The sequence below is a fragment of the Armigeres subalbatus genome, chromosome 2 (genome assembly GCF_024139115.2).
Source record: "Armigeres subalbatus isolate Guangzhou_Male chromosome 2, GZ_Asu_2, whole genome shotgun sequence".
Lineage (NCBI taxonomy): Eukaryota > Metazoa > Arthropoda > Insecta > Diptera > Culicidae > Armigeres > Armigeres subalbatus.
In genome coordinates, this window is record NC_085140.1 from 296,189,896 (window position 1) to 296,217,136 (window position 27,241).

General features: G+C 40.6%; 2 protein-coding genes across 7 annotated transcripts in view; one reads left to right on the plus strand and one right to left on the minus strand.

Moving 5' to 3' along the window:
* The window catches only part of LOC134216565 (coiled-coil domain-containing protein 170), a 74,924-nt gene that overhangs the window by 38,337 nt on the left and 9,346 nt on the right, over positions 1–27,241 (plus strand). For all 6 annotated transcript variants that reach the window (XM_062695425.1, XM_062695424.1, XM_062695426.1 and 3 more), the window contains exons 2-4: positions 1,787–1,831; positions 2,231–2,972; positions 3,030–3,211. In XM_062695425.1, coding sequence (XP_062551409.1) covers positions 1,787–1,831; positions 2,231–2,972; positions 3,030–3,211 — 969 coding nt within the window. The remainder of the gene's footprint in view (positions 1–1,786; positions 1,832–2,230; positions 2,973–3,029; positions 3,212–27,241) is intronic.
* On the minus strand, positions 8,638–9,898 carry LOC134216564 (zinc finger and BTB domain-containing protein 14-like). The gene has a single exon (XM_062695422.1). It carries the CDS (start codon positions 9,855–9,857, stop codon positions 8,688–8,690), a length of 1,170 nt encoding a protein of 389 aa, XP_062551406.1. The 5' UTR covers positions 9,858–9,898; the 3' UTR covers positions 8,638–8,687.

A 27,241-nucleotide genomic window follows, 5' to 3' on the forward strand; every position in this document is an offset into this window, starting at 1 on the left:
AAAGGTGGCAGAACTGTACACCCGCCTGAAACGTGAAGCAACAAAAATTGGACTGGTGGTGAATGCGTCAAAGACAAAGTACATGCTTGTGGGAGGAACCGAGCGCGACAGGACCCGCCTGGGAAGCAGTGTTACGATAGACGGGGATACCTTCGAGGTGGTCGAGGAATTCGTCTACCTCGGATCCTTGCTAACGGCTGACAACAACGTTAGTCGTGAAATACGAAGGCGCATCATCTGTGGAAGTTGGGCCTATTACGGGCTCCAGAAGAAACTGCGGTCGAAAAAGATTCGCCACCGCACCAAATGTGTCATGTACAAGACGCTTATAAGACCGGTTGTCCTCTACGGACATGAAACATGGACAATGCTCGAGGAGGACTTGCAAGCACTCGGAGTATTCGAGAGACGGGTGCTTAGGACCATCTTTGGCGGTGTGCAAGAAGACGGTGTGTGGCGGCGAAGAATGAACCATGAGCTCGCCCAACTCTACGGCGAGCCCAGTATCCAGAAGGTAGCTAAAGCCGGAAGGGTACGATGGGCAGGACATGTTGCAAGAATGCCGGACAGCAACCCTGCAAAGATGGTGTTCGCTTCCGATCCGGCAGGTACCAGACGGCGTGGAGCGCAGCGAGCGAGATGGGCAGACCAGGTGCAGAACGACTTGGCGAGCGTGGGGCGTATCCGAGGATGGAGAGATGCGGCCTCGAACCGTGCATTGTGGCGTCAAATTGTTGATTCAGTGTTATCTGTTTAGATGTTAACTAAATAAATGAAATGAATCAGCTAAGCAATTCATAGAGCTCCAACGGAATTACCAGACAAATTGTTATACGCCAACATAGCTCGATGAAAGATTTAAAACTATGTCCATATACATTGCAGTTTCGTTTCTTTTACATTTGGTATGCAGGCGTAATCCGTCATCACGGATAAACTTTCCACAGCAATGGTATGCAAATAAACTTTTTCAAAACAAGTTCTTACGCACATTTCGCAAAAACCACAACGTCAGGGAAATGAAACTGCACTTCCTTCCAATCCAGCGCCAGGTGACTCACGTTCAGCGAATTTCCCAAATCGTGATGCGAACGAAAGGTTACAAACATCGAGCTTCCTTCGCTCAAAATACCGTTCAGTTTTCAACTTTTACAAGCCAAGCCAACTTCCAACCAGGGAAAAGTTATTTTTCATTGCAAACATTGTTTCCGTGTCCTTGTAGAGTAGCGTTTTCTTCATAAGGCACAAAGCAGCAGCAACGTAGCGACGACCGTTTGTTTGTGGGTTGAGCGGAAACATCGACGATGCTGCTGGTGCTGGTTGCAACCTGTGCCATTTTCAACGTTTTACGCTGGAGCACATGGAACGAAGGTAGTGTTGTACGTCGGTACCTTTACCGAAAATAGGTTAACAATCCAAATGGGGATGAGTTTGCACACTGAGCAAAGCTTCATGGGCTGGAGCTAGTGATTGTGCAAATGTAGTGCTGCCTTTTGCATCCATTCTCTATGATGACATTGATTCCCTATGGCAAATGCGAGGCCCATGTTATAGTATTAGACTTTATGATTCAGTGCTTTCGCTGGTTTATTCGGGCTTCGAATTGGTTCTACGATTGGAGTACGATAAGAGCACATAGGAAAAGTGAATTTGACACCACGTTGTTGGTCTAAAATCGAAAATGAGGTCAGCCTTCCGACTAGACAAGATCATTTAGTGCATATTCTATATTAGATCTAGAGCAGAGCTTGATTACGTTTCTTAAATTTCTGTTTTCTTTTTGCAGATAATGCCAAAACATCATCATTCCCCTGTACATCACCATCACCATGTGAGTATTCACATTAATAATATGGGTAATTTCGTATTTGATTCTGGATATTTTCTCACACCTTTCTCGCTCATGGTTGGCGTCATCGAATTGTGCACCTTCAAATCTTTGTCGGAGTGCTTTAATAACAATTTTAAAATAATAATTACATATCGCGAGCATATTCAGAGATGAGAATATGTTGTTTTTCATTTCTCTCCTAAACTAAAATTTGAAAAATTCAAGGTCTCAAAATTTAAACCCTGAAACTTAAAACTCTTTAATGTTTTTTTTTAACTTTAGAGGAAATTCAATATTCAATACCACTCTTCTGAATTTCAATATGCATCGTACTGCGAATTTTATGAATTTAAACCTCGTAAAAATGACCTAGGTCTAATCTATGTTATTATTTTTCAGCCAGAGCCATCATGCAACGACCATCTGGCGCATTCGATCGACCTGGCCACGACGCTTCGCAGCGAGCTGGCAGCGTCCACCTACAAACGCGACCGCCTGATGGCTGAGCTGTCCGATGCCAAGAGTAGTCTTTGCGCGAAGGAAAACGAATGCGAAGCGCTGCGAGCGCAGAGTGCCCGACAAACGTCCCTCATCAGTTCCTTACAGCAACGGTTAGGTGCTTCGGAGAGCCGCGAAAAAACCCTACACTCGAGAAGCGAAAGCGTGGTGAACACTCTGAACCGTGACAAGAAACACCTGGAGGATAAACTCAAAGAGCTGTGCGCCAAAGGAAGAAGATTGGAGTGCGAGCTCTCCAAGGAGGAAGGCCATCGGGATCAGGCCAGAGCTCACCTGCAAGATTTGGTGCGGAGGCTGTGCCTTGTGTTGGGGATTGACGTTTGCGATGGGACGCATCTTACCCCGGAATGTGTGCTAAACAAAGCAGGCGAAACAGTGGCCGAACTGCAGAGACTACGATCGAAACTGGCCGGTACGTGTGAGCATTTGAACTCCACCGAAGCCGAGCTGATAACAACCAAAACGGCAGCTTCGGCCGACAAAACTCGACTGCAGACGCAGATTGAGGGTTTGCAATCGCTGGCCCAGGGGTTGGAGACGCGGTGTCGGCAAGCCGAGCGGGACCTACAGGCGACACGTGATCGGCTGGCGGAAAGTGAAGTTACCGGAGATAAGTTGAGAGGTATCGGAAATTTGGTTTCGAAAATAATATATGAATCATTTAGAAAATGCATTTCAGAGGAACTGCGTGGATTTGAGTCCCGGTGCTGTCGACTGCAGAACAGTTGCGATCGAATGCAGACTGAGCGGTTGCAGTTTCTCAGAACGATAGCAACGATTGTCGGAATCAACGAACCATGTGAGAACAACATTCGGGATAAAGTTCGAGAGATCACCAATCACAACCAATCGTTGCACGATGTGAGTACATTTTTTTAAACAGAACAAATAATATGTACATAATTAGTATTAATTGGCTACCAGATGGCTGTTGATCAACCGTCCATCGTAACAATCTATACTATGCTTTAAAATTTACAAGAATAGATTGTTATTCTTCAACTGAGTAGAATGAAAACCGAAAAAGAGAAAGCAGTACATATTTGGTATTGATTCCACGGAGTTATCTGCGCTGTCACTTCTATTCTCGTATGTTGAGCAGTGCAAATAAATCAACATCCGTACTACCCACAACTGTCCCATAGGGGAAACTGGACACACATGATCCCCACTTTTTATTTCGGATGTTCCTCGATGTAAAATGCTCAAATCTATACGATTTAAGATGGACTTGATGAACAATTTATTTAGTTATTCAAAAACATCATTGGGAGAAATTATTTTTTCATAAAAGTTAGCAAAAAATCGATTTTTCTCAAAGATAGAAAATTTGACATTTTCAAAACTTGCGCTGCCGTGAATCGCATATCTGTCCCATCTTTGCTGGATTTCCTATTCATATGGGACAAATATGCGATTCACGGCAGTGCGGGAGATTTGATCTCCATATCGGGGGGAAATGATCTCTTTATGTCTTCTTTTTCTTCTCATTGGCATTACATCCACACACTGGGATAGAGCCGCCTCGCCGCTTAGTGTTCATTCAGCACTTTCACAGTTATTAACTGCGAGGTTTCTAAGTCAGGTTATCATTTTTGCATTCGTATATATCATGAGGCTAACACGATGATACTTTTATGCCCAGGGAAGTCGAGACAATTTCCAATTCGAAAACGACGACGAGAAAGAAGCGTTCTATGCACAGCTGGAGCAGACATACGATGGATGCCCACTGCGGGACGAAAAAATCGTCATCGGTGACATGAACGCACAGGTAGGAAGGGAGGAAATGTATAGACCGGTCATCGGACCGGATAGTCATCATACCGTATCGAAAGACAACGGCCAACGATGCATAAACTTTTCAGCCTCCCGCGGAATGGTAGTCCGAAGCACTTTCTTCCCCCGCAAGAATATCCACAAGGCCACGTGGAAATCACCTAATCAAGTAACGGAAAACCAAATCGACCACGTTCTAATCGAATTCTTCTCCGACATCACGAACGTACGCACTTACCGCAGTGCGAATATTGAATCCGACCATTACCTCGTTGCAGTATGTCTGCGCTCAAAGCTCTCGACGGTGTACAACACGCGTCGGAGTCATCCGCCGCGGCTTAACATTGTGCGGCTACAAGACGGTAGACTAGCCCAAGACTACGCGCAGCAGCTGGAAGTGGCACTCCCAACGGAAGAGCAGCTAGGCGCAGCATCTCTTGAAGATGGCTGGAGAGATATTCGATCCGCCATTGGAAGCACCGCAACCGCTGCACTAGGCACGGTGGCTCCGGATCAGAGAAACGACTGGTATGACGGCGAATATGAGCAGTTAGTTGAGGAGAAGAATGCAACATGGGCGAGATTGCTGCAACACCGCACGAGGGCGAACGAGGCACGATACAAACAAGCGGGGAAAAGACAAAACTTGATTTTCCGGAGGAAAAAGCGCCAGCAGGAAGATTGAGACCGTGAAGAGACGGAGGAACTGTACCGCGTTAATATCGCACGAAAGTTCTATGAGAAGTTGGACCGTTCACGTAAGGGCCACGTGCCACAGCCCGATATGTGTAAGGACATAAACGGGAACCTTCTTACAAACGAGCGTGAGGTGATCCAAAGGTGGCGGCAGCACTACGAAGAGCACCAGAATGGCGATATGGCAGACAACGGTGGCGTTATGGTAATGAACCTAGGAGCACGCGCGCAGGATATGTGACTTACGGCTCCGAATCTCCAGAACATCCAGGAGGAGATCGGCCGGCTGATAAACAACAAAGCCCCTGGAGTTGACCAACTACCAAGAGAGCTGTTTAATCACGCTGGCACTGGCTAGAGCGGTGCACTGGGTGATTACCAAGGTTTGGGAGGATGAGGTTCTGCCGCAGGAGTGGATGGAAGGTGTCGTGTGTCCCATCTACAAAAAGGGCGATAAGCTGGATTGAAGCCTACGAGGTACTCTTCCAAGTTTTATGCCGCCGACTAACACCAATTGCAAGAAAGTTCGTGGGGCAGTACCAGGCGGGATTTATGGGTGAACGCTCTACCACAGACCAGGTGTTCGCCATCCCTAGCAACACAATTCACGTTGATTTGGTTACATCAACTCATATGGGACCAAATTTGGTCATATATGAGTATTAGAAACTGATTTACAACATGTGTGTTGCTCGGGATACGTCAGGTATTGCAGAAATGCCGCGAATACAACGTGCCCAAACATCATCTATTTATCGACTTTAAAGCCGCATATGATACAATCGATCGGGACCAGCTATGGCAGATGCACGAACACGGATTTCCGGATGAACTGACACGGTTGATCAAGGCGACGAAGGATCGGGTGATGTGTGTAGTTCGAGTTTCAGGGGCATTCTCGAGTCCCTTTGAAACCCGCAGAGCGTTACGGCAAGGTGATGGTCTTTCGTGTCTGCTATTCATCGCTTCAGAGGGAGTAATACGAAGGGCAGGGATTGACACGAGTGGTACGATTTTCACGAAGTCCGTCCAGTTATTTGGTTTCGCCGACGAAATTGATATTATGGCACGTATCTTTGAGAGGATGGAGGAAGCCTACATCACCCTGAAAAGCGAAGCTTAACGGATTGGACTAGTCATCAACACGTCGAAGACGAAATACATGATAGGAAGAGATAGGAAGAGTTTCTATCGGTGGTGACGAAATCGAGGTGGTTGAAGAACTCGTTTACTTGGGCTCACTGGTGACCTCCGATAACGATATAAGCAGAGTAATTCGGAGACGTATCATGGCAGGAAATCGTACGTACTTTGGATTCCGCAAAACACTCCGATCTAATAGAGTTCGCCACCGAATCAAACTCACTATCTACAAAATACTTATTAGACCGGTAGTTCTCTACGGACACGAGACCTGGACGATGCTCGTGGAGGACCAACGCGCACTGGGAGTTTTCGAAAGGAAAGTCTTGCGTACCATCTATGGTGGGGTGCAGATGGCGGATGGTACGTGGAGGAGGCGAATGAACCACGAGTTGCATCAGCTGTTGGGAGAACCATCCATCGTTCACACCGAGAAAATCGGAAGACTGCGGTGGGCCGGGCACGTAGCCAGAATGTTGGACAGTAATCCGTTGAAAATGGTTCTCGACAACGATCCGACGGGAACAAGAAGGCGAGGTGCACATCGGGCAAGGTGGATCGATCAGGTGGAGGAGGATTTGCGGACCCTCCGTAGACTACGTGGATGGCGAAGTGCAGCCATGGACCGAGCTGAATGGAGAAGACTTTTATGTGCAGCACAGGCCACTCCGGCCTTAGTGAGTGCGTGTTGGCTCTTGTTTTGGACAGCAGAACGATCGCGCGATTTGCCGAAAATTTTTGTTTTGCATTGCGCGGCTGGTAATAAAGTTAATCAGTTCAGTGCGTGTTGACTCTTGTTTCGGACAGCAGAACGATTGCGCGATTTGCCGAAATATTGTGTTCTGCATTGCGCGGCCGTCAGTGCCTGTTTTGTCGTGTTTCTGCTCAGTAAGCAGAAAGATCGTAAAATCCGAGTTTTTGGTTCTGATTTTAATGTTCGGTGAATAAGTGTGCGGTTGAACGTGTTTTGTATATAATGCGAAACATTTGTAAAATCCAGGTTATTTTGTCCTCCTTTGGACGATTCGTAAGTAAATTGATGAATATATTTTAATATTTTTCCAGCATATACTGTTATTGACAAACACTTTATATTGTCGAATTGAGCTCCCTATTATTCACCTTACCCACTAACACCAATTTTCCTTCCCGAGACATCTATGAAGGTAGTATGGGTTCCCTGCATCTTCACTAGTAAATGTTGAACTAACATTTCTTCACTTCCTTCCGTGATTGTAAGGACGTGGCCAGGTATACAACTGCTACTGTATAGGAAAAGGTACTAATCCCAAGTACCAATTTGCGATAATATACAGTAGATTGCTCAATTGAGCATTGTATAGGGCACTGCACGGACTGCTTTGTCCTTGGCTTTGTCTTTTTCTCGCTGCAAAGAAATTTGAAAACAACAAGGCCAGTAAACGTCAAAATGTATGAGGAACGAAAGAGAAAGAGATGTTTCCGTGCAGTGCCCTATAGCCACCCACGATTTGTACAATCACATATGCTATACTATGCACAGGCCACTCCGGCATTAGTCTGGTAATAAATAAATAAATATTGACGGCTCTGACCGCTTCCAGGACCCACGTATTGCCACTGGGGAATCTGTGAAAGGGGACATTTTAGTTAAAGCATCATAGCCAGTCATTTGACGGCTGTTTTTTCATGGTTTTCGATCAGGAAGCGAAGTATGAATATAAAATCGAGTACTGTTTTTAAAATGATCCTGGCATTTTATATTCATACCTCGTTTCCTGATCGAAAAACGATAATTATTACAGGTAACCCCGGGGCAATCAGTAATTCCTGAGAGCAGTCAGAGCTGTCAATGATCCTTTTTTATTCATACTTTGCTTTCTGATCAAAAGCCATGAAAAAAGAGCCGTCGAATGACTGGTTTTGGTGCTAAAACTTAAATGATCCCTTCCACAGGTTCTCCGGGGCCAATCCGTAGGTCCAGGAAGCGGTCAGAATCGTCAATGGACTAATACTTCGCTTCCTGATCGAAATCCATGAAAAAAGAGCCGTCAAATGACTGGTTTGAAAATCACAATACGCTTCTGGAAAAACCGGTGGAAAATGGAGTGTGGTTTAGAAAACTATGAAACGTGTTTGAAAGGTTGCCAAAAAATGTATTGTAGTTTGTGAAACTACAAGGTGCGTATGGAAAACCAACGGAAAATGGTTTACGGTCTAGACAATCTCAAATGCTCGCAGGCATTGATTTTGGTCAAAACAATTCTAGATTGCATGAAGCCACATGGCTATGCTGCTCAGTCAACATCAATCTGCTGAAGTTCAGATTGATGGCGTACTATACGCGAAACTGAAAATTGGCTTAAATGTTCGGATTTTAATTGGGTTTGGATTGGATTTAGATTGGATTGGAATTGGATTTGGGTTGGATTTGGTTTGATTTGGATTGAATTTTTTATTGGATTGGATTTGGATTGGATTTTGATTGAATTTGGAGTGGATTTGGATTGGATTTGATTTTGATTGGATTTGGATTGGATTTAAATTGAATGTGGATTGGATTGAATTTGAATTGGATTTGATTTAGATTGTTCGCCTTATATAAAAAGATCGTTTATGGAGTGAAATTATAACGAAAATATTTTGTTATTATTTACAAAATTTTATTGAATTAAAAAATACAATGATGCATGCAAAAATAATTCTAAAACTAAAACATTTTCCTCAAACTTCGATCGCTTTACATTACCTGCTGATTTTTGAACCGCTTAACCGTCCCATTCAGATGACTTAATTTGTGATTTTTCAGGTGGTCCGCTCGGTCGAACGCCTTGCCACAAATATCGCAACTGTGGCGGCTCACTCGATGGTGCAGCTGCACGTGGCGCTGCAGATCCGACAGCCGAATGAATTGCTTCGGACACTCCTCGCACTTGCACGGTTTGTCCTTCATCAGGTGGCGCTGTCGGTGCTGCTGCATGGTGTCGATGTCGCGGTATCGCTTCCCACAATGGTCGCATGCGTGTGGTGTCGGCCCCGAATGGATCTGCTGATTGTGCTGCAGCAGTCCTCCCTTAGATTTGAAGGACCGCATGCACTTCTCGCAGTTGAAGTGGCTGGTAAAGGTCGTCAGCTTTTTGGTTTTTCGAGCCCCCTTCCTGTGCGGTGTTTCTTTGGGTGTGTCCTGCGGATTTGCGAACCCCACATATTCGATTGTTATGGGAAAGACGTAAGTGGGTGGTGCTTGAGGATCAGAAGAGTTGGACGTTTGGATTTCGTTGATTTGGAAAATCTGAGTTTCCATCCCTTGCTGATCAGGTGACACGCAGGACATTTGTGTGGAGTTCAATTCCTCTGTGGACTGCGGCACTGTTGACACAATCTGGTTTGCTGGATCTGATATCTCATCGTTAAATGTCACTGATTCCAGGTACTCTTTAATAGTCTGCGCTTGTGTTTCGTCTTGGGCGCTCGGAGTACACACTTCCTGATATACCTTTGGAGCCGAATCTGTGTGCTGACCTGCTGGTAATGCCAACAGCTCCTGCATTATGTCCTGCATTTCTGGACTTGAAGGACTGTATTTATTTTCATGGAATTCCGTTGATGGTACAATTTCCCGAACGACCTTCTGTATTTCATCTGCGGGATATGAAGCAGGCGACCAATTCGAAAATAAATCAACACTTGTTAGATCTCCATTGTTGCCACTGGGACATGATGCTAATGTTGAATTCTGCACTGTATCACGGGTTGAATCTGCTTGAATTGCGACATAATCGTCCAACAGGTCTGTATGGATGTCATCAAATGTTGGAGAGAATGATGGTTTTATATCGCTCTCGATGAATACTTGCGGAATCTCATTTTCGTTAATAAAACACGCAATATCATGCCAGACAGCACTCATGATGTTGAATTGACTTCGATTCTTAGAATGAACCTAATGAATTATTCGTAGAGAAATGATGTTGAATGTTCCTTATGCAAAGGTATATATACGGTTCCAGGTATGAATGTTGAGTTACGATGTGCCTGGAGCAGTATCCTCGCAGGTATGAACGATTGTGGGCAGTGTTGTTTTTCTAACTTCACCTTTATTTTCAGGTAAACTTCTTTTTCTTTTTTTTCATTCTTGTTAAGGCTTGTTAAGGCTTAAGACTAAGAAGCGCATGTAATCAATTCGCCATTTCGCCCATCGAATTCGACAGTTTTCCCGTGGGTTAAATGTCGAATACGACGGGCTTATTGGCAAACGATGCTTTGTGCTCAAGACTCCGGCTTTAATCTTGAATAATCAAGGCCTCCTAGAATCTAAAACTAAATGCAAAATTCAAAACGGAAGCCGCGCAAAACTGTCATTTTTATTTTTCCACGCATGAAAAATTCAATAATCGCATCTGAAGGATCTCAATCGTAAAAATTGCATCTCAAAAGCACAAAATATAATCGCATGGCGATGACAGGAGTTTGATGTTGGAAGTGGAATCACAAGCGTGCGTCGGAGGGAGTAACTGGAGCGAATATATTCATATGAATAGTAAATTGGTAATGTGATCGCTTTTTAACATGAAATACGTCTAAGGAGGAGGCTCTGATACAGGGTGTAAAATGAAAATCTCAAAATTGGGGATCGTCACGTAATTATGTGAAATTTTAAACGTTAATCTTTATTTTTTGATGGATTTTTGAGATTTATATATCAAACGCCTCGGAAACTCTCCACCAATTTGCAAATTTAATTGAAACTTTTGATTATTAACGATAAACTAGTGAAAATTTTAATTCTTTCCAAACCCAGTAAAAATTCAGTCCTAATCAATAATCCTGCATCCCCAACACGGACATCAGTTTGTTATAAGTTACGGTCCTTTTCGGCCATCGCTCCATTTCTCTATGCATAAAACACTCATGTCTCGGACGCACGCGTCATTTTCGTTCGGGCATTCGCAAAGAGTGGACACGATGCTTCATTTGTAGCCTTGAACCAGCATTGGAGGCGATTGTCAGGCAGAGAGTGGATGAAGGCGTTGGGTTGCGATCCCAGCGACAAAGGCATCCTACAGCGATATGCGGCAGTCAACGATGGTAGAGCGATGGTCGGGACAGCAGCCTCACGGAAGTGAAAATTTTGTCCGGTTGCGTGGTCCAAGGGGTCCAAGCGACTACGGCTGCTGCGTTAATGTTGGCCGCGTCGTCAATGGTGGAGCTGCGGCAATTGCTGATAGTGATTGGAGTCATTTATTGTAAATCGATTCTTTTGATGACCATCATTATCTTGGAAAAATATTGGTAAGCTGAGAGGATTTTCCAAAGTGCAACCACTAGTGACCAGCACTTTCTTGGCGTTCAGTAAAATCCTCTAGCAAGATTAGGCCCATACAAATATTAAATTTATTTTATGTCCGACAGCTCTCGGAAGGTACGAGGGGGGGGAATAAAAAAAATAACAAGGAAACAAAAAAAAGTCCAAATGCAATTATTCCATGGAAAATTTAAAATTTTAATGGTAAATGATGGCAAAGAATGTTTAGATAAAGCAAAGAATATGAATATTTGTAACACATTTATCCAGTAGTGAATATAGCATAAACTTATAATTTAAAAAAAATACTGGAACTTATTTCTGTAGAGTATTTTGTTTTTTTTTTGAGAAGTGCTGTTTTGCTGATGGACTCTTAACTGTTGAAACAATAACAACAACATATTTAGTACTGCCATAATTATAAACTTTTTTTTAGGTCAAGTATGAAACTAAAACAGGTTGAATAAATGTTGGCAATGGTCTGAACATGACTATTTTATAAAGTTCTTGCAAAGGTTCGGAATTGCAGACTTCCCGGGCTATTCCGTATTACGGAATACATGTGAAGTGTAGAGTAGAATCGGTGAAGCATCATATCAGCATGCCCTACTACTTGTTAGAGGATGGACTACGGTGATTTTTGTATAGTCGCACGGAAATCATTTCGGCTCAAGCACGGCGGTTGCTGTCTGGGTGCTTCCCAACCCCCACACGATGTGAGATGTCTTCTCAGGTGTCTGGTTGCAGATTTTCGTTTACCTTACTTCAAGCAAAGGTACGAAACACTAAAAACAACCTTGATTATTGGGAGTTTTATGAAAAATAAAACATTCTTCCAAACAAGTTCTAAAATAATCTAAATAAATCTCTATTTATTTATAAAAATAGTCAATCAAAATAACATTGGCTTTACGACACCGGGGTCGGTTTCCTTCTCAGCACCCATGTACGTGTGCCATTCATTAAGTGGGATCCAATTCTCACACACTCACTCTTGTGTTCTGAGTACCTTTAGGGGTACATAGGGCCAACGTAAAAGATCTCCATCCTTGACTGCGACCCAAGTCTGATTCCTATCGACTTCGTTTATTTCTCTGTTAAGGTTTCGTCGCCATGAGATCCTAGGTTTGCCTCTGCTACGATGTTCTGCCGGATTCCTGTCCAGCGCTTGCTTGCAGATTTCTTCTCCGCTCTTACGTGGTGTGTGACCGGCCTACGTCCATTCATATTGTAGAGATGCTGTTGATATCGGATTTCGATGGACGTTGACATCGGTTGATGAATACTCGCAAATCTATGTGATCTCTGCTACCAAGTCTTACTGGCGTATAACATCACAGATTTCACGTTAGAGTTGCGTATTCGGGGTTTAATGCATTGCCTGAACCGATTGGATCTCCATGTTCAATGTTGATCTTGGTCCGCCGCCCGTTGTTGGCTGGTTTTGATTTTCGACCTTCTCCACTGTTTGCCCGGCAACCGCACAGTTATAGTTGTTCACATCCAACGATTTGGTCTTGTTGACGTTGATGAGTGGAGCACTGTTGCGTTGATAAGGCAGTATCATCATCTGGGTTGAGGTCGTTCGATTGCTCTTTGGTGGTGGGCTGCTAGAGTGGTCCATGATTTCGTCGATTTCGATTGGCAACAGCAACAGAGATATAATACATCCATTCTTGTCTCACTCTAGCGATTCCATTGTGCAGAACTCTGTGGTCAATTAGTACCAACTAGAGGGACTCTTGAAATTCAATGATGCAAAGCGTGACAGAATGGTTCTGACTTGATCGTGTTCGGGGGAATCCTGCCTGCTGCCGTCGGAGAATTGTCAACCTTTCCCTATAGCTGAATTAGGATAAGTCGTCAAAACTTCAAGAAGATGTTCTAAGTGGTCGAGCCAATGTTTCAGCTGATCAGTTGGTTCGGTGAGTGACTGACAAGTCGCGTCTTTCTCTGGCATCCACAGATTTGTCCTTGCTCCAATCAGTTTCCATCCCGGGACAAAAAAAATCCGGGATTTAGGAAAATTCGGGATTTTTCGATTCCCGGGATATAATTTTTGAAATCCCGAAAATCCCGGGATATCCGGGACAAAACATACTGTTTCATTTCTGGTTCGCAAACAGTGTAATTTTTCTTCTGTAGGGTAGGGTCATGGGTTCGAGTCCCATCGAAGGGAAAGTGGTTACCTCCAATACATTTTCCAAATGAATATCTTCCACATAACGTACATATTCACAAATTAACGTCCAAGTCGGGTGGTTTAATCCCCGGAAATAGCCAATTACCTTTGATTGAACTGAACAAATTTATGGTCTATAGATGATAGACCAATGCGCACCATTGAGAAAAATAACAATTATAAAATTGACCCGAGACAAACTTCGATTAGTTACGCAGAACTTCGGTTAGTTAGAAAATTTATTTTCATTTTTGCTGTTGGGGATTAGAATCGCGCATTATCGAAGGTTAGTCGATTGTTTTTAAAACCAAAATATTATACAAGAGATTATTTATTTAAAACTAATTTTATTCAAAATGCAAATGGCGATGGCGGCAGTTCAATCAAAACGATGCCGTCAGTAGCAAAATCACGAGTGCGCTTTGTTCACCGAGGTGCGCCTTTAGCGATTTGACGGTAATTATCCTTGATACTGACATTTTAAGGTCACTCCTGACGGAATCCATGTTTCAAAGTGCTCGCGTTTTCGGGGGCACACTACTCGATACGGAAGCAACGCACAACTGTCGACGCAGCAAAGCTAAATCAACAAAAATGACAGTTGTGCGCCGTCTCCGTATCGAGTGGTGTGCCCCCGAAAACGCGAGCACTTTAAAACTTGGATTCCGTCAGGAGTGACCTTAATGGTTATATACAGTAAAGATTGCAATTTAATCTGACAAATTATTATTTGCAATAGAAATACCCAGGGGCCCTCCTTAGCCGTGCGGTAAGACGTGCGGCTACAAAGCAAGACCATGCTGAGGGTGGCTGGGTTCGATTCCCGGTGTCGGTCTAGGCAATTTTCGGATTGGAAATTGTCTCGACTTCCCTGAGCATAAAAGCACAGACAAACAGACGTAACACTGATGAAATTCCAATCGTCCATGCTCTAAACGGTCGTTTTAAATTACACTGTTTACTTGTTTCACACCTAGAGGCACGCACATCGTTTGCCTTTCGATTTGACCTCTTACACTAGCGCCGTCTGTTGACAATGTCGTGCTAAACATCATTTCGTGCAACATGCACGCGAGATGGTGATAAAGTAACTGGGCTATGATTTTTTTAGGAAATTGTTCTAACTGTTACGTCTGTTTGTCTGTGATAAAAGTATCATCGTGTTAGCCTCATGATATACGAATGCAAAAATGGTAACTTGGCTTAGAAACCTCGCAGTTAATAACTGTGGAAGTGCTTAATGAACACTAAGCTGCGAGGCGGCTCTGTCCCAGCGTGGGGATGTAATGCCAATAAGAAGAAGAAGAAGAAATACCCAAATTTCGTTAAGCTCATTTATAGACCTGTGCGCCGGTCATATCATCGGCGGCGGCGGCGTGGTGGTCACTTTTGCCCCGGCGGCGGCGGCGTCACGGCGGCGCGCCGTTGGCTTTTATCGGCGGCGGCGGCGGCGGCGTGAACCGGCGTGGATGAAAAAATCAATGTCTGAAAAAATCAATTTTACCGTGGATTTTTGGAATAACGCGGTTTGATTCACAGGATAGGAATCGCCCGTATAAAAACCGACTTCAGTGGATTAAAATAGCAATTTTCTGCGTTTGACGATCATCATACAGCACATTCAAAATAGTCAATTGCCGCCGATACCAATCAATACCTGATTTCAAAATGTTATTTGAATTACCACTATTATGTTACACTTTGATTTTGATTAATAACATTTTAACAATAAACAGGCTTGTAAAATGTCATCTGCATGTCAATTGACTAATTTGTTCATAACTTTCTTCAGAAGCCAAATTTACTTCATAATTTTAGATGTACTCATAACGCTTGAGTAGGGCTATATTTTTGTGCAAGGGTACATTACTCTAAATATAACATCTGATGCTGGAAAGTCAAAACTCTCCAAAATGTCACGTGTCATTTGACATAATGTCATTTGAATGACATTTTGCCTCCCACGCCTCAGATTACATATTTACAGCAATGTCTTGTTAGACGAAGTTGTAGGCACATTTAAGCGCTATCAGTTCGCCATACCTCAGGAGTTGATAGCTAACTCCTGAGAAAAGTTCTGGGAAAAATATGCAAACGAATGCAAATGACATTTTACAACACTGACAATAAATCCTGCTTCACTTTTTCGTGACCCCTAAGTGTTAAGAATTAGATTTCGGAGTCATAGAACAAATAGGTAATAACTTTTTTCAAAAGTTATTTCCAATTTAAGATTTAGACACACTTCAGTCGTTTTGATCTCAAAATAACTAAGTTTCAGAAATAATCTAATATTTTCCTCACAGAGAACAGACGTTCATCTTCATTCGCGTGGTTGTGTAAAGTTTGTACTGGCCATTTTAAAGTATGTCGTTATGCCCCCGTTGCGCGGTGCTAGTGTGCTGATGAATATGATTAAGATTTGCCGTGTTTTACTTTTTAGCGCTAGTGTTCATTCCGAATTGCTCCTAGGCTCGCTCCTAGGTGGCAGCACTACATTGTTTATGTAGTGTATGCCAACGCCATCGCTTAGTGAAATTGAGTTTTTATGTCGGGCAGCCTGCGTTGGCGGCGCTGAGGTACGATTTAAATCTTTACACACTTTTTTAACGAAATTTTGTTCGAGCATCCATGTCTGTTCTCTGTGTTTTCCTGAAATTTGCTTAAATATGTCAACTCTTGGTGGAGTTTCAGAAAGAATTTCTGGAGGAAACTATGATTTTTTTTAATTCCTACAGGCATTCCTCAGTAAATTTCATTAGCAATTCCTTCGTAAAATCCTATGACAATGTCTGCAGAATTTTTCTATTTTAGAAAGAATAATCCATTCAGATTTTTTTTTTGGGAAATTCCTTTAGTAAAACATAAAATAATACTGCAGGAATTTATTCAGAAATTTATTAAAGAATGAGCTATTTTCTGATGAAATTCCTAAGAGAATTTTCTAAAGGACTTTCCGAAAAAATTCCTGAAGTAGTGTTGGAAAGTGTAGTAGGAACCTTTTAACAAAATTTTGAGCAAATCCCCACAGACATTTCGAAGGAATTCCTAACAGTATATCCAAAATGCATCAGCGGCTGCTTCCGCATCTTCCTCGATTGCACACCCCAGAGCCAACGTCCTGTTCCAGGTTCTCTGCAAGTTCTTTTACTGGTCTCTCTTCCTGCATACGCACTACATGTCCAACCCACTGTAATCTGCCTTATTTTATCAACCTGCCTATGTCTGCATTTTTGTATACTTGGTTTAACTCGTGGTTCATTCATTTGTCTGCTCCATTTACCATTTTCCACCACGCTGCCAAATATTGAGCACAGTATTTTCAACTCAAACACTTTGAGAATTTGATAATCTGCATCTTTTAACGTTCATGATTCATGGCCGTACAGGACGACTGGACGAATCAATGATGTGTACAGAGCTAGTTTTGTCAGTGTCTGTAGGTAGCTTCATGAAGTTACAAAAGAATTTTCTGGAGGAATTTTCAAAGGATTACCCTGAGAAATTCTCTTTTAAATTGCTTAAAGTAGTTTTGGAAGAATTCCTATGGGAATTTCAGGAACAATTATTGTCAAGGAACTTGCTATGGAATTCCTAGAGGAATTACTAAAAAAAAATTTCCGAAGGAATATCAAATTGATTTACAAAGAAATTCCAAAGCAAAACTCCGAATTTTGGAATTTTGAAACAATTTCCTAAGGAACTCCTAAAACATTCTCTGTAGATATTTCAAAAAGAAGGATTTTCAGAAGGATTTTCTGAACGAAGTCTTGACGGAATGTCCTAAGGAATTTTCGAAGATATCTAAGACTGTCAGAAGTTTCTTTAGGAGTTACTTTGAAAAAAAAAACCTGCAGGGACTTCTACGGATTTTCCTTCAGGAACTTGTTCAGGAATTCTTAAGGAAATTTCGTCCTAGAACTTTTCAAGGAATTCCAAAAGAGTTCTTAGAAGAATTTCTTGAGGAATTTTCGGGAAAACACCTTAATGATTTTCCCGAGGTTTTCTTAAACAAATTTCTGAAGGAACTTTTTCCGAACTAATTCCTGAGAGAAATTTCAGAATATAGCTGAGAGAATTTTCGAAAGACTTTCTGGAATTCGTTTCCGGAGGAGTTTTTGTAGAACTTCTTGAGGTAATATCCGAGGGAATTCCTTGTCGAATCTCCATAGGATTTTTTGGAGAATTACAAAAAAACTGCTGGAGAAATCTAGGAATTACTTCAGAAATACCAGTAGGCATTTCCTCTGAAATTCTATTAGAAATTTCTTCATAAATTCCTTTGAGAATTCCTCCGGAAATACCTTCAAATATTCCTTCAGAAATTCCTTTAGGGGTTGTCCATAAATCACGTAGACTCTTGAGGAGGAGGGGGTTCAAAAAATTCTACGTCAGTCTACGAAGGGGGGCAGGGGCTTACGAAAAGTCTACGTAGACTTCCTTTATTTTATTTTTTTTTTCGGGGAACATTTCATACAGCAGCTTTGTGCAAAGTTCACTTGTTTGATTTTTTTTTCGATTTTTCCGTTTTTTTCCAAGACTTTACCGAAATAATCTCTCGAATCTCTTATGGATTTCACTGAAGTAATAGTCTGAACTACGGCTTAAAAATATCATGATTTCAACAGCAAATTCTTCTGTGTTGAGTAGGAAAATTCTCCAAAGTATTCTATAAAAAAAACGAAAAAAATTCAAAATTTCCACTTGGATTACATTGATTGCATTGTAGATTTTACTAAAATATCTTTTGATTTTCGGCAGGAACTTCTTTAGAAACTACAAGTGATTCTTTAGAATTTCCACTGGGAATTATGTCGCATTTCGACGAAAAATTATTTAGAATTTACAAAGGGAGCATTTTGGAATATCCAAGAAGAGTCTTTGGAATTTCCAAAAGGCACTCTGGAACTTGTAAGGAGAATTCTCCGAAATTTCCGTGAAAAATTCTTCAGAATTTCCACTGAAGATTTTCTGGGAAGTCCTAATTTCTGAAATTCTTGGAATTTTCGCGAGGAATTCTTTGGACATACATATAAGCGAAATTCTTCGAAATTTAACGGCAAATTCTTCTGCAGTTCTAATGAAAATTCTTTGGAATTATTTAAATTTCCCTCCAAAAACTCTTTGAGTTTTCACAAAAAAAATATTACAATTCTTGTAAGAAAGTATTTGTAATTTTCATGAAAATTTATTCTATTTTTTTACGGTAAATTCAACACAAATTCAACTGATAATAATTTCAAATTCAACTGATCCATAATTTCCACCGAAAATTATCTGGAAAGCTCTTTGGAATGTCCACAGGATTTTTTTTAAATTTCTTCAGGAAATCGCTCCTACTTTGCAAGAGAAATGTCAAAATATCGTAGGAAACCTTCAGCATGGTTTTAACGGGAAATAATTCAAAATTTTCTCGGAAAATTACTCGACATTTTAACGGGAAAACTTTTGGAATTTAGAAATTCTTGAGATTTCAACGGAATGGAATTTTAAAGAAAAATATCGGAATTATCACGGAGAGTTCTTTGGTGGTTATCAATCGGGAAATTCTATGGAATTTCTACGACAAACTTTTTGGAATGTAGACTTGACGTTATCGGAATTTCAACTCGAAATTTTTCGAAATTCTTAAAATTCTTGGGTTTTCTACAAATTTGAACCGGCATGAAGAATTATAATTCAGATGCGTGACAGATTTTAAGCAGTGGCGCGCCTATGCAAGTGCCGGTGGCGGTGGCGCACACCTCTAGGAGGAATCAAATCCAACAGAAATTAAATTAATTGGCTTCGAGATTTGGTTTCAGGAGCTATGGACAGAGGATTGAATTTAATTTGATATTGAGTTGGATTTTGTTCAGTTTGATTTTGTTAGGTTTGAAATTTGAATTTTACTGTAGTATTTACAATGGATTTGTATATCTGAATTGCTGAAAACGTGGTTGACTTCCAATTTGTTTCCAATCACATATGACATTTTGTTAAATTTGAAAAAGTCTACGTAGGCTTCAAGGAGGTGGGGGAGGGGTTTTGGAAAAGTCTTCTAAGGGGGAAGGGGGGTGGGTTTGAAAATGTGAAAATTCGGCCTACGTGGTTTGTGGGAAGTTGTGTAGAAATACTTTCAAAATCTCTTAAAGTAGTTCAAACGGGAATTATTTTCGAAAATCCATTCAGGCTCTCTTTTAAAAATACCTTCGGAAATACATTTAGAAATTCCTGCACAAAACCCTCCAGAAATTTCTTCAAAAACTTCTCCAAAAATTAATTTAAGAGCTCCTCAAAAAAATGTCCTTCAATAATCTAAAAAAAACTCCACCAAGAATTGCTTTGGATATTTCACCAGGGATTTCTTTAAAAGTTTCTTCGAAAAGCCTCCGGGATTCCTTCTTAGATTTCTTCCAGGAAATCCATTGAAAATTAATTAGATAATGAAATAGATTTCGGTGGAGTTGCTAATTGAGTTTTTGAAAAAATAAAACAAATAAATTAAACAACTAACACTGAAAAAATCCGAAGGTATTACTGAAAGAATTTCGTAAAGAACCCATGAAGGCATTTTCGATGGAATTTCTGCAGAAAGTTTTAAAGGAACTGCTGGAAGAAGTTCTGAAGAAATTCCCTAGGAAAATTTGGACGAAAATCCCTTATGCAATCTCTGGAAGAATTTATTTGAAGAATTCATAGAATAATTGCCGAAGAAATTCATGGTGAGGTATTCTTTTAAAAAATTGAAGAGTTGCTAAACAGTTTTTGAAGAAACTCCAAATGGAATTTCTTGAGAAATTTATTAAGAAATATCCGGAGGAATCGCTAAAGAAACTTCCGAAAGAATTCCTCAACGATTTTCCTAAGGAATTCTCAACAACATTTTCGTAGAAATTACTGAAACATTTTTTTTTGTATGCATTCCATAAGGAATTTCCTGAAGAAATTCGTGAAGGATTTTCTGAAGAAATCCGTAATGGAATTTCTGAAAGAATTTTCGGAGAAAATTTGTAAGACATTTCCGGAAGAATACATAAAGTAATTTTCCAAGGTTTTTTATTGAAGGAATATCTGGGGGAATTTACTAGGAAATATACCAAGTGGTTTTGGCGCTTTGGGGATGTATTCAAGCCTTCACAAAAGCTTATGTGCCACAACAAACATAATTTGTGGTTCACCTACAGGCAGTGTTGTCTTACACTCTGTGCAAGAAATTCTGCTCTTTGATTTTACTCTATCTAAACGATGGACATTTAGTAAATTCAAATAGCCTTCTATTAGTTGCACTTACTTAGTAAAGATTGTAAAATCGTTTGGATGGAGAAAAATCAAAGTTCAGAATTTTTTGCACAGAGTGTAGGACAAAACTGATTTAGGTGCCCATTCAGTCGGCTTTGGCTTAGACGAATTCCAATGACCATTTCAACATTTTTTGTATTATTCTACTTAGTAGATTAAAATCTACTAGATACAGCCTAATTCAAATTCACAACTAATCAACCAACCAATTCATTATCCAATGTTTGTCACCACACTGTCTTAGAGGCACCATCACTTGAGGTAGATTTGAAATTGAATTCTGACGAGTTCCACCTAAACAACATTCTAACAACTAACTAACAACACAATCATAACACGAGTTTAGTACTATTCCAATCAATTCCACCACGTTGTATTGTCTTACAAATACGTATTTCGTCTCTGTAAGGCCATTCTTAGTGTCTCTTATTTTACTCGACTCGACTCAAGTTAATTGATTTTTTTTATTGCGATTAGCCATCGGCGTGGCAAAATTATGATCGGCGGCGCGCCGACCCAAAATCGCCGGCGGCGGCGGCGTGAGTAAAACCACCGGCGGCGGCGGCGCACAGGTCTACTCATTTAGATGATTTTTCGAAAAAAAAAAACAACAATGAAATTGAATTTTTTAAAGTGAAAACCCTAACAAATTGAACAAACAAAACTAAACTTCTCATATTATACATATTTCGAGAATTTAACAAATTTGGCTGAATTACATAAATATATCAGTTACTTTCAAAACGTAAATTTTAAATTGACGTTTCCAACAAATTTCATGATTTAAATATTGCCCAAAACCAGTGTTGTCTCATAAGTAATCAAAAGAGCAATTTTGTAATATTCATGAATGATGGGACTTGCTACACGGGTAAAAATCCGTTCCCGGAAATGAGAAAATAATTCATGATTTCATGAATCCAACGTGTTTTCATGTTATGAAAATACACCATAAACATAAATCATGATTTCATTTGGTTGTTGAGATCGAAAAAAAAAAAAAGTTCAACAGGGGTTTTGAACTCGAGTACACCGAGTGAGAGTCCGGCGTGCTACCTTTCTGCCGTTCTCACTTCTTAGGAAGGCAGTGTTCGAAGTATAACCGGTTATGCATTTTGTCGACTGTTGAAGATTGCGCAGTACCATGTTCCTGAAATCATGAATTATAATCATGATTTCATGAACTGGCATGATTCATGATTTCATGATTTTTTATTCATGATTGTGGGTATGCATTTGTTTCCGTGTAGATTCTTCATTTTGCTAAACTGTTTTACGTAGTTCACGTCGGGCGGTCGTGTCTTGTACCAACCCAAAAAAATCCAGAATGAGTCGGGTAAATAGAAAATAAGGCCGACCAAAACGATTTGCTGGCTGAAGTAATCCGAAACATCCAATATCATTCATCAACCTAACAGGAGTTCTTATTCTTCATCACATGATTAACAAAATCCTAACTTACTAAATTTTGTTTCATTTGTCTGATGTGAATAATTTGAATACTATATTTTATTCGTCGAGTTTTTATCGTAAATAATACCCATGTCGAATGAAAAATGCCAGAAAAATAGGCAATTTCATTTCGAAAGAGTCAAGTGTTGATCCCGATTAATTTCTTCAGCCAATTGAGTTTATGTTCTAAACGACGGTTTAAACCAATGCCATAAGCTCTGTTGATATTTTGTCCTTGTTATTTTCATCACACTGAACTCTCGTTGCGACATGACATAAATGCTTTGTTGGCCGTTGATTCTTTTTTCGCCTTACGAATATCAGAATCCGAAACGGAATATCCGCTTCACGCATGTGCTAAGCAAAGTATTTCATTAGCGTGGGGTGCAGCTTTAGTATTTCCTTAGTCTCAGAAGTGAATAGCTCACTTCTTTTCATGTTTTTGTACGACTCAAACTGAGGAGTGCACACTCAGTTTTTAAGTCTGCAGCTCGGAGAAATCCGCACAGCCGTGTGCCCAGTAAAATTAGAACTGATATTCCGGAAAAAATGGCGTTTGTTAGCTGGGTTTTGGCAATTTATTTGCTGATTTTCAGCAACATGTTTGCTGATTCTCGGCTGTGCGAATCTCGGTAAAAGTTCAACAAATTCCTGAGATCCCGGTAAAAAAAATAAGTGTTTGTGTTTAATATCAATAGCAGCCGATTTGAAAAAAATCATTATTAAAGGCAATTTTCAAGCTCTGCACTATTTTTTGAGTGAACTTCAAACTTATCTGTGTTGATAATGAGGCCTCAGCCTCACTACGATCAGCATTCCTTCGAAATACAGCGTGGTTTTCGACTATTTCTTTCGACAAGTACCCGTTTTTCATATATTTCCCAAACCAGTTTTCGGGCAACCATCATCCTTACCTTTTCCAATCTTCATTTCATATTCTTGAATAATTTCATTACTTTTTCCACAGAAACATTTACCTGAAAACGATGTTATTCTGAACGTTCAAACTACTAAATAATATACCTAGCAAAAACATTACCTGTATTATTATTCTAACTTCAAGTGGTAGCGGTACTTCCCTTAGCCACTACCTGTAAGAATGATTTTCGGGGTAGTAAGAAAACGCACTAGAGGCTTTTTTACCCAAGTCCGTATATAAAATCATAACATGACGATCACTTGCTACACAATTATTTTGCAAGCATTTAGGTCTAAACGTGATCTACACAAAGAGTTAATTCGATATATTTTTCTACGATGGGTTTACTGGACGATATTGCCGATTACATCAGTCAAATCGAAGCACAAGGAGCGCATTACAAGGCAGAAGTGTCTCCCCTGCTATCACCTGGTTTGGATGATCTGTACCCTAATTCGCCGACCAACAGTTCGACGTTTTTAACGGGACCAGATTTCTTCGATGGCATCATCACACACGCAAACTCGGTGATTGACTTTGACTTGAGGTCGATTTGCGGGTTTGCGCCGTCTCCTTCGAAAGTCGTGCAGACCATTGTACCGACGCCGTCGCAGACTTTCGATGATCTACAAGCGGTGCCTCCAGCAATTCAGAAGCCTGTTCCTTCACATGAGATGTACTGCGAGATGCCTGCGCAAAGCACGTTTGTTGCCCACAGTGTATCGTTTGAAGATTTTGGCGTTCAGTCCGCTTCGATAAGCCACGAGAAACCCCAAATGCCGACGGATAATGTGGCAACGAACGTGGAGCAACCGAAAACCACATCCATGGAATATATCGTCCCCATTAAGGTACAGGTTTTGGGCTACGTGAATCAACAGGGCACCGTCGAACCTTTACCGCAACCGTCTCCGCAAAAGGTGGTCAGGAAAACTAAGCAGCTGACAACACTCACCACCCAGTGGAACTGCGAGAGATGCTCCAAATCTTTCAAATCCAAAGGAGGATTTGTGCAGCACAATCAGCAGATCCATTCCGGTCCGACGCCGCATGCGTGCGATATCTGTGGGAAGCGATTCCGCGATGTGGACGTCATGCGGACCCACCGACAGCGCCACCTGATGAAGGACAAGCCTTGCAAGTGCGAGGAGTGTCCGAAACAGTTCATCCGTCAGTCGGACCTGCAGCGGCACGTAAACCTGCACCACCGAATGAGTCGTCATTGTTGCGGAATGTGCGGTAAGGCGTTCGACCGGGCGGATCATTTGAAGAACCATCAGATGAGTCATGCAAATGGAACTGTGAAGAAGTATAAAGAGAAACAGGTATTGTAGGTTTTATTTTATTTATATTATTATTGACATAATACATCTGTATTTCAAAATATGTGTAATAAAAAATTGTGAATATAAAAATAATTTTATTGTCTGATTAATGCATGCAGAGCAGGTGTTCCGCATTTGGTTCGGTTTGGTTTGGTATCCTTGTTCCTACGATACATTTTTAGTTAAAGTTGCCTCTCCACAGCTCGAGCGGGACCATCGACATAAGGAGAGATCGAGATGTAAGTAAATTGAAATGAGAACCAGTTCAGAAAAGGCCATTTGTAGTTTTTGGTGGGTTTGTTAGTGTCCCCAGATGGTCTAGTAGCCTAGAAATTTGACTATATCGACATAGGGAGTAATAATCCTGAGCAAAACATGATCAGAACACATCGAGTTGGAGGGAAGGCGAAAATGTATGTAGATTGATGGTATCGATTTAAAGAGAGAGCTATCGAGATAGGGTATATGGTATTAACATGGTGTGGTTGATCACATTTATCGTTGTAAATCTTCAATTCTTCATATATTGAAGCTCTCACCAAAAGTAAGCCTTCAGACGGCTTGCTTATTTTGGTTATTACGCCAAGAAGTCAAAAACAACAACAATTTAGCGCAATCTCTTATTTCAGTTATCAAAAGTCTAGAGCGCAATGGACTTTATGTTTGGAACATTATCTAATCTCAGCTGGTTGGTGTATTATTCACTAAAGCCGTAAGGTAGGCAATTATAATGTGCTGTCCTGCTTCAAATTATCTCTCATCAAAACTTCTCACGTACGACAAAACCGAGCGATTGTCATCTTAAAAGGTTGTCTTCAGTGATAATAAATCACTAGATGAGATTAAAACTGGAATTTTGATTTAATTCATAATTATCTCATGTTTTTCGTAGTTTTTAATGTGTAAATGTAAAACACTTCAAAAGTAGAGGCCTTCATGTTCCCTTTTCAATGAAAAACGTCCCATTACAAGTATGCAATTACCAAGGCTTGGAACGCGTTGCATAGTAAAACTAAAATTTTCAATAGTTTAGCGTCGATACTCAAAAGTTTTAATATTACTGGAAAATTGATGGAGAGTTGGCGAATCGATTGATATATGAATCATTGAAATCCATTGAAAGATAAAAGACCTTTTAACGTTACAAATCGCGTAACGGGATGTTATTTATACTACGCAAGATTCATACACTTCTTCAACTGATAAACGCAATAAACCTGCTTAAAAAATGGCTTTGACTCGGTTTGTTTGCAACAATTTAAGTAGGCAGGCAGTTCAAGAGATTTTTCTTTTGCCCAATAAAGTAGTTTTTGGAATGGACTTTCCTATTTTCGCACATAAGATGAACGGATAACAATCCTACTATTTTAGCATTCATGTTAAATTCACTATTTTCATTAGTATAGTGAAACAATTAACCAAAACTTTTTTTGACAATATTAGACACTAGTTGCCAAAATTCGGCTGACAATTTTCACTTGAAGCAGCACATTATAATTGCCTACCTTACGGCTTATACAAACGATTTACGGTGAATAATGAAATAACATTTCATGGGCCGAAAAAGCATCCAACACCAGAGCCGAGATTAGGAAAATTGGCCGAACATAAAGTCCATTTCGCACGAAACTTTTGATGGATTATATACCTAATAGATTTTTAACCATTATTGTTGTTTTTGAATACTTAATACTTAATAACCAAAAGTAAGAAAGGCGTTTGGTGGCATAATTAAGGTTAGATCTTCAATACAGTAATATCCCGATTTAATCAGTCCACAAATATGAATCATTTTATGCCTTGGAAAGGCCAAAGGCGTGATCGGTAACCGTTTTTTCTTGTCGAAATTGCTTACAGAATATTTCCCAGGTGCTTAGAAGTCGTTCGTAATAAACTACAGGCGGTGAAAGTTATTTCATGAAAATCAATGTTGTTTGTGGTATTATTTACGAAAATAAATAGAATGACACATTTTTTTGGGGTGACAAAATCGGGTCGAAAACGTGACAAAATAGTAGTAGAGGGGTATTTCTTAAGAATTTGAAATGTTTGGAAAAAGGCCTGCATTATCCGTGTTACATGGGAACATTTCTACAGGCCTGGGGGAAATTCTCAAAACCCCACTCAGTGCCGTAAGTGCCAAAAGTGGGGTCACGGAACTGAACATTGCCACATGGTTGCTAAATGCATGATTTGTGTTTAAACCGTTCACGCCAAGGACGTTTGTCCTGTGAGATAATATTCCAATAAATTTAAATGTGCCAATTGTGGGGGCAATCAAAAATCCAACTTCTGGGAATACCCTTCATGCAAAAAAGTGTTTTGTTTTCCCGTGCAAAATTGGTGACAGGAAATGCTAATAGGATCCCTGATTCGCCGGGTGAAAATATTACAAATGCTCAAAATCCGCAATTTGCCGTACGAGCAATTCATACCCACTACAATAAACGAACAAATTTTGATCCTACCTTTAACCGGGTAGCGAAAAGTTCGCCGAATTATTTTTTTTTCAAACATACCTACCAATATGCAAGCATCGTTTCAGGCAGGCAAAATATCGTTTCTAAAATATACCGACGATGAATGATTTTCATGCCCATTCTTCAATAAAAAATAATGGTCGTACTGACGATTCAGGTAGCATGTCTGCTTACGATTTTGATTTTCTAACTGAACAATGAATAGCATACATATCCTGGCACTATCGTATATGTAAGAATAGCCAGCATGAGTTAACCACCTGAAGTTTGTATGGCGAAAGACATCTAACGCAGGTTTTCTAAAACAGCAGGAACTTTTCACGAAAATCTATTTGGTACCAGTTATGTAG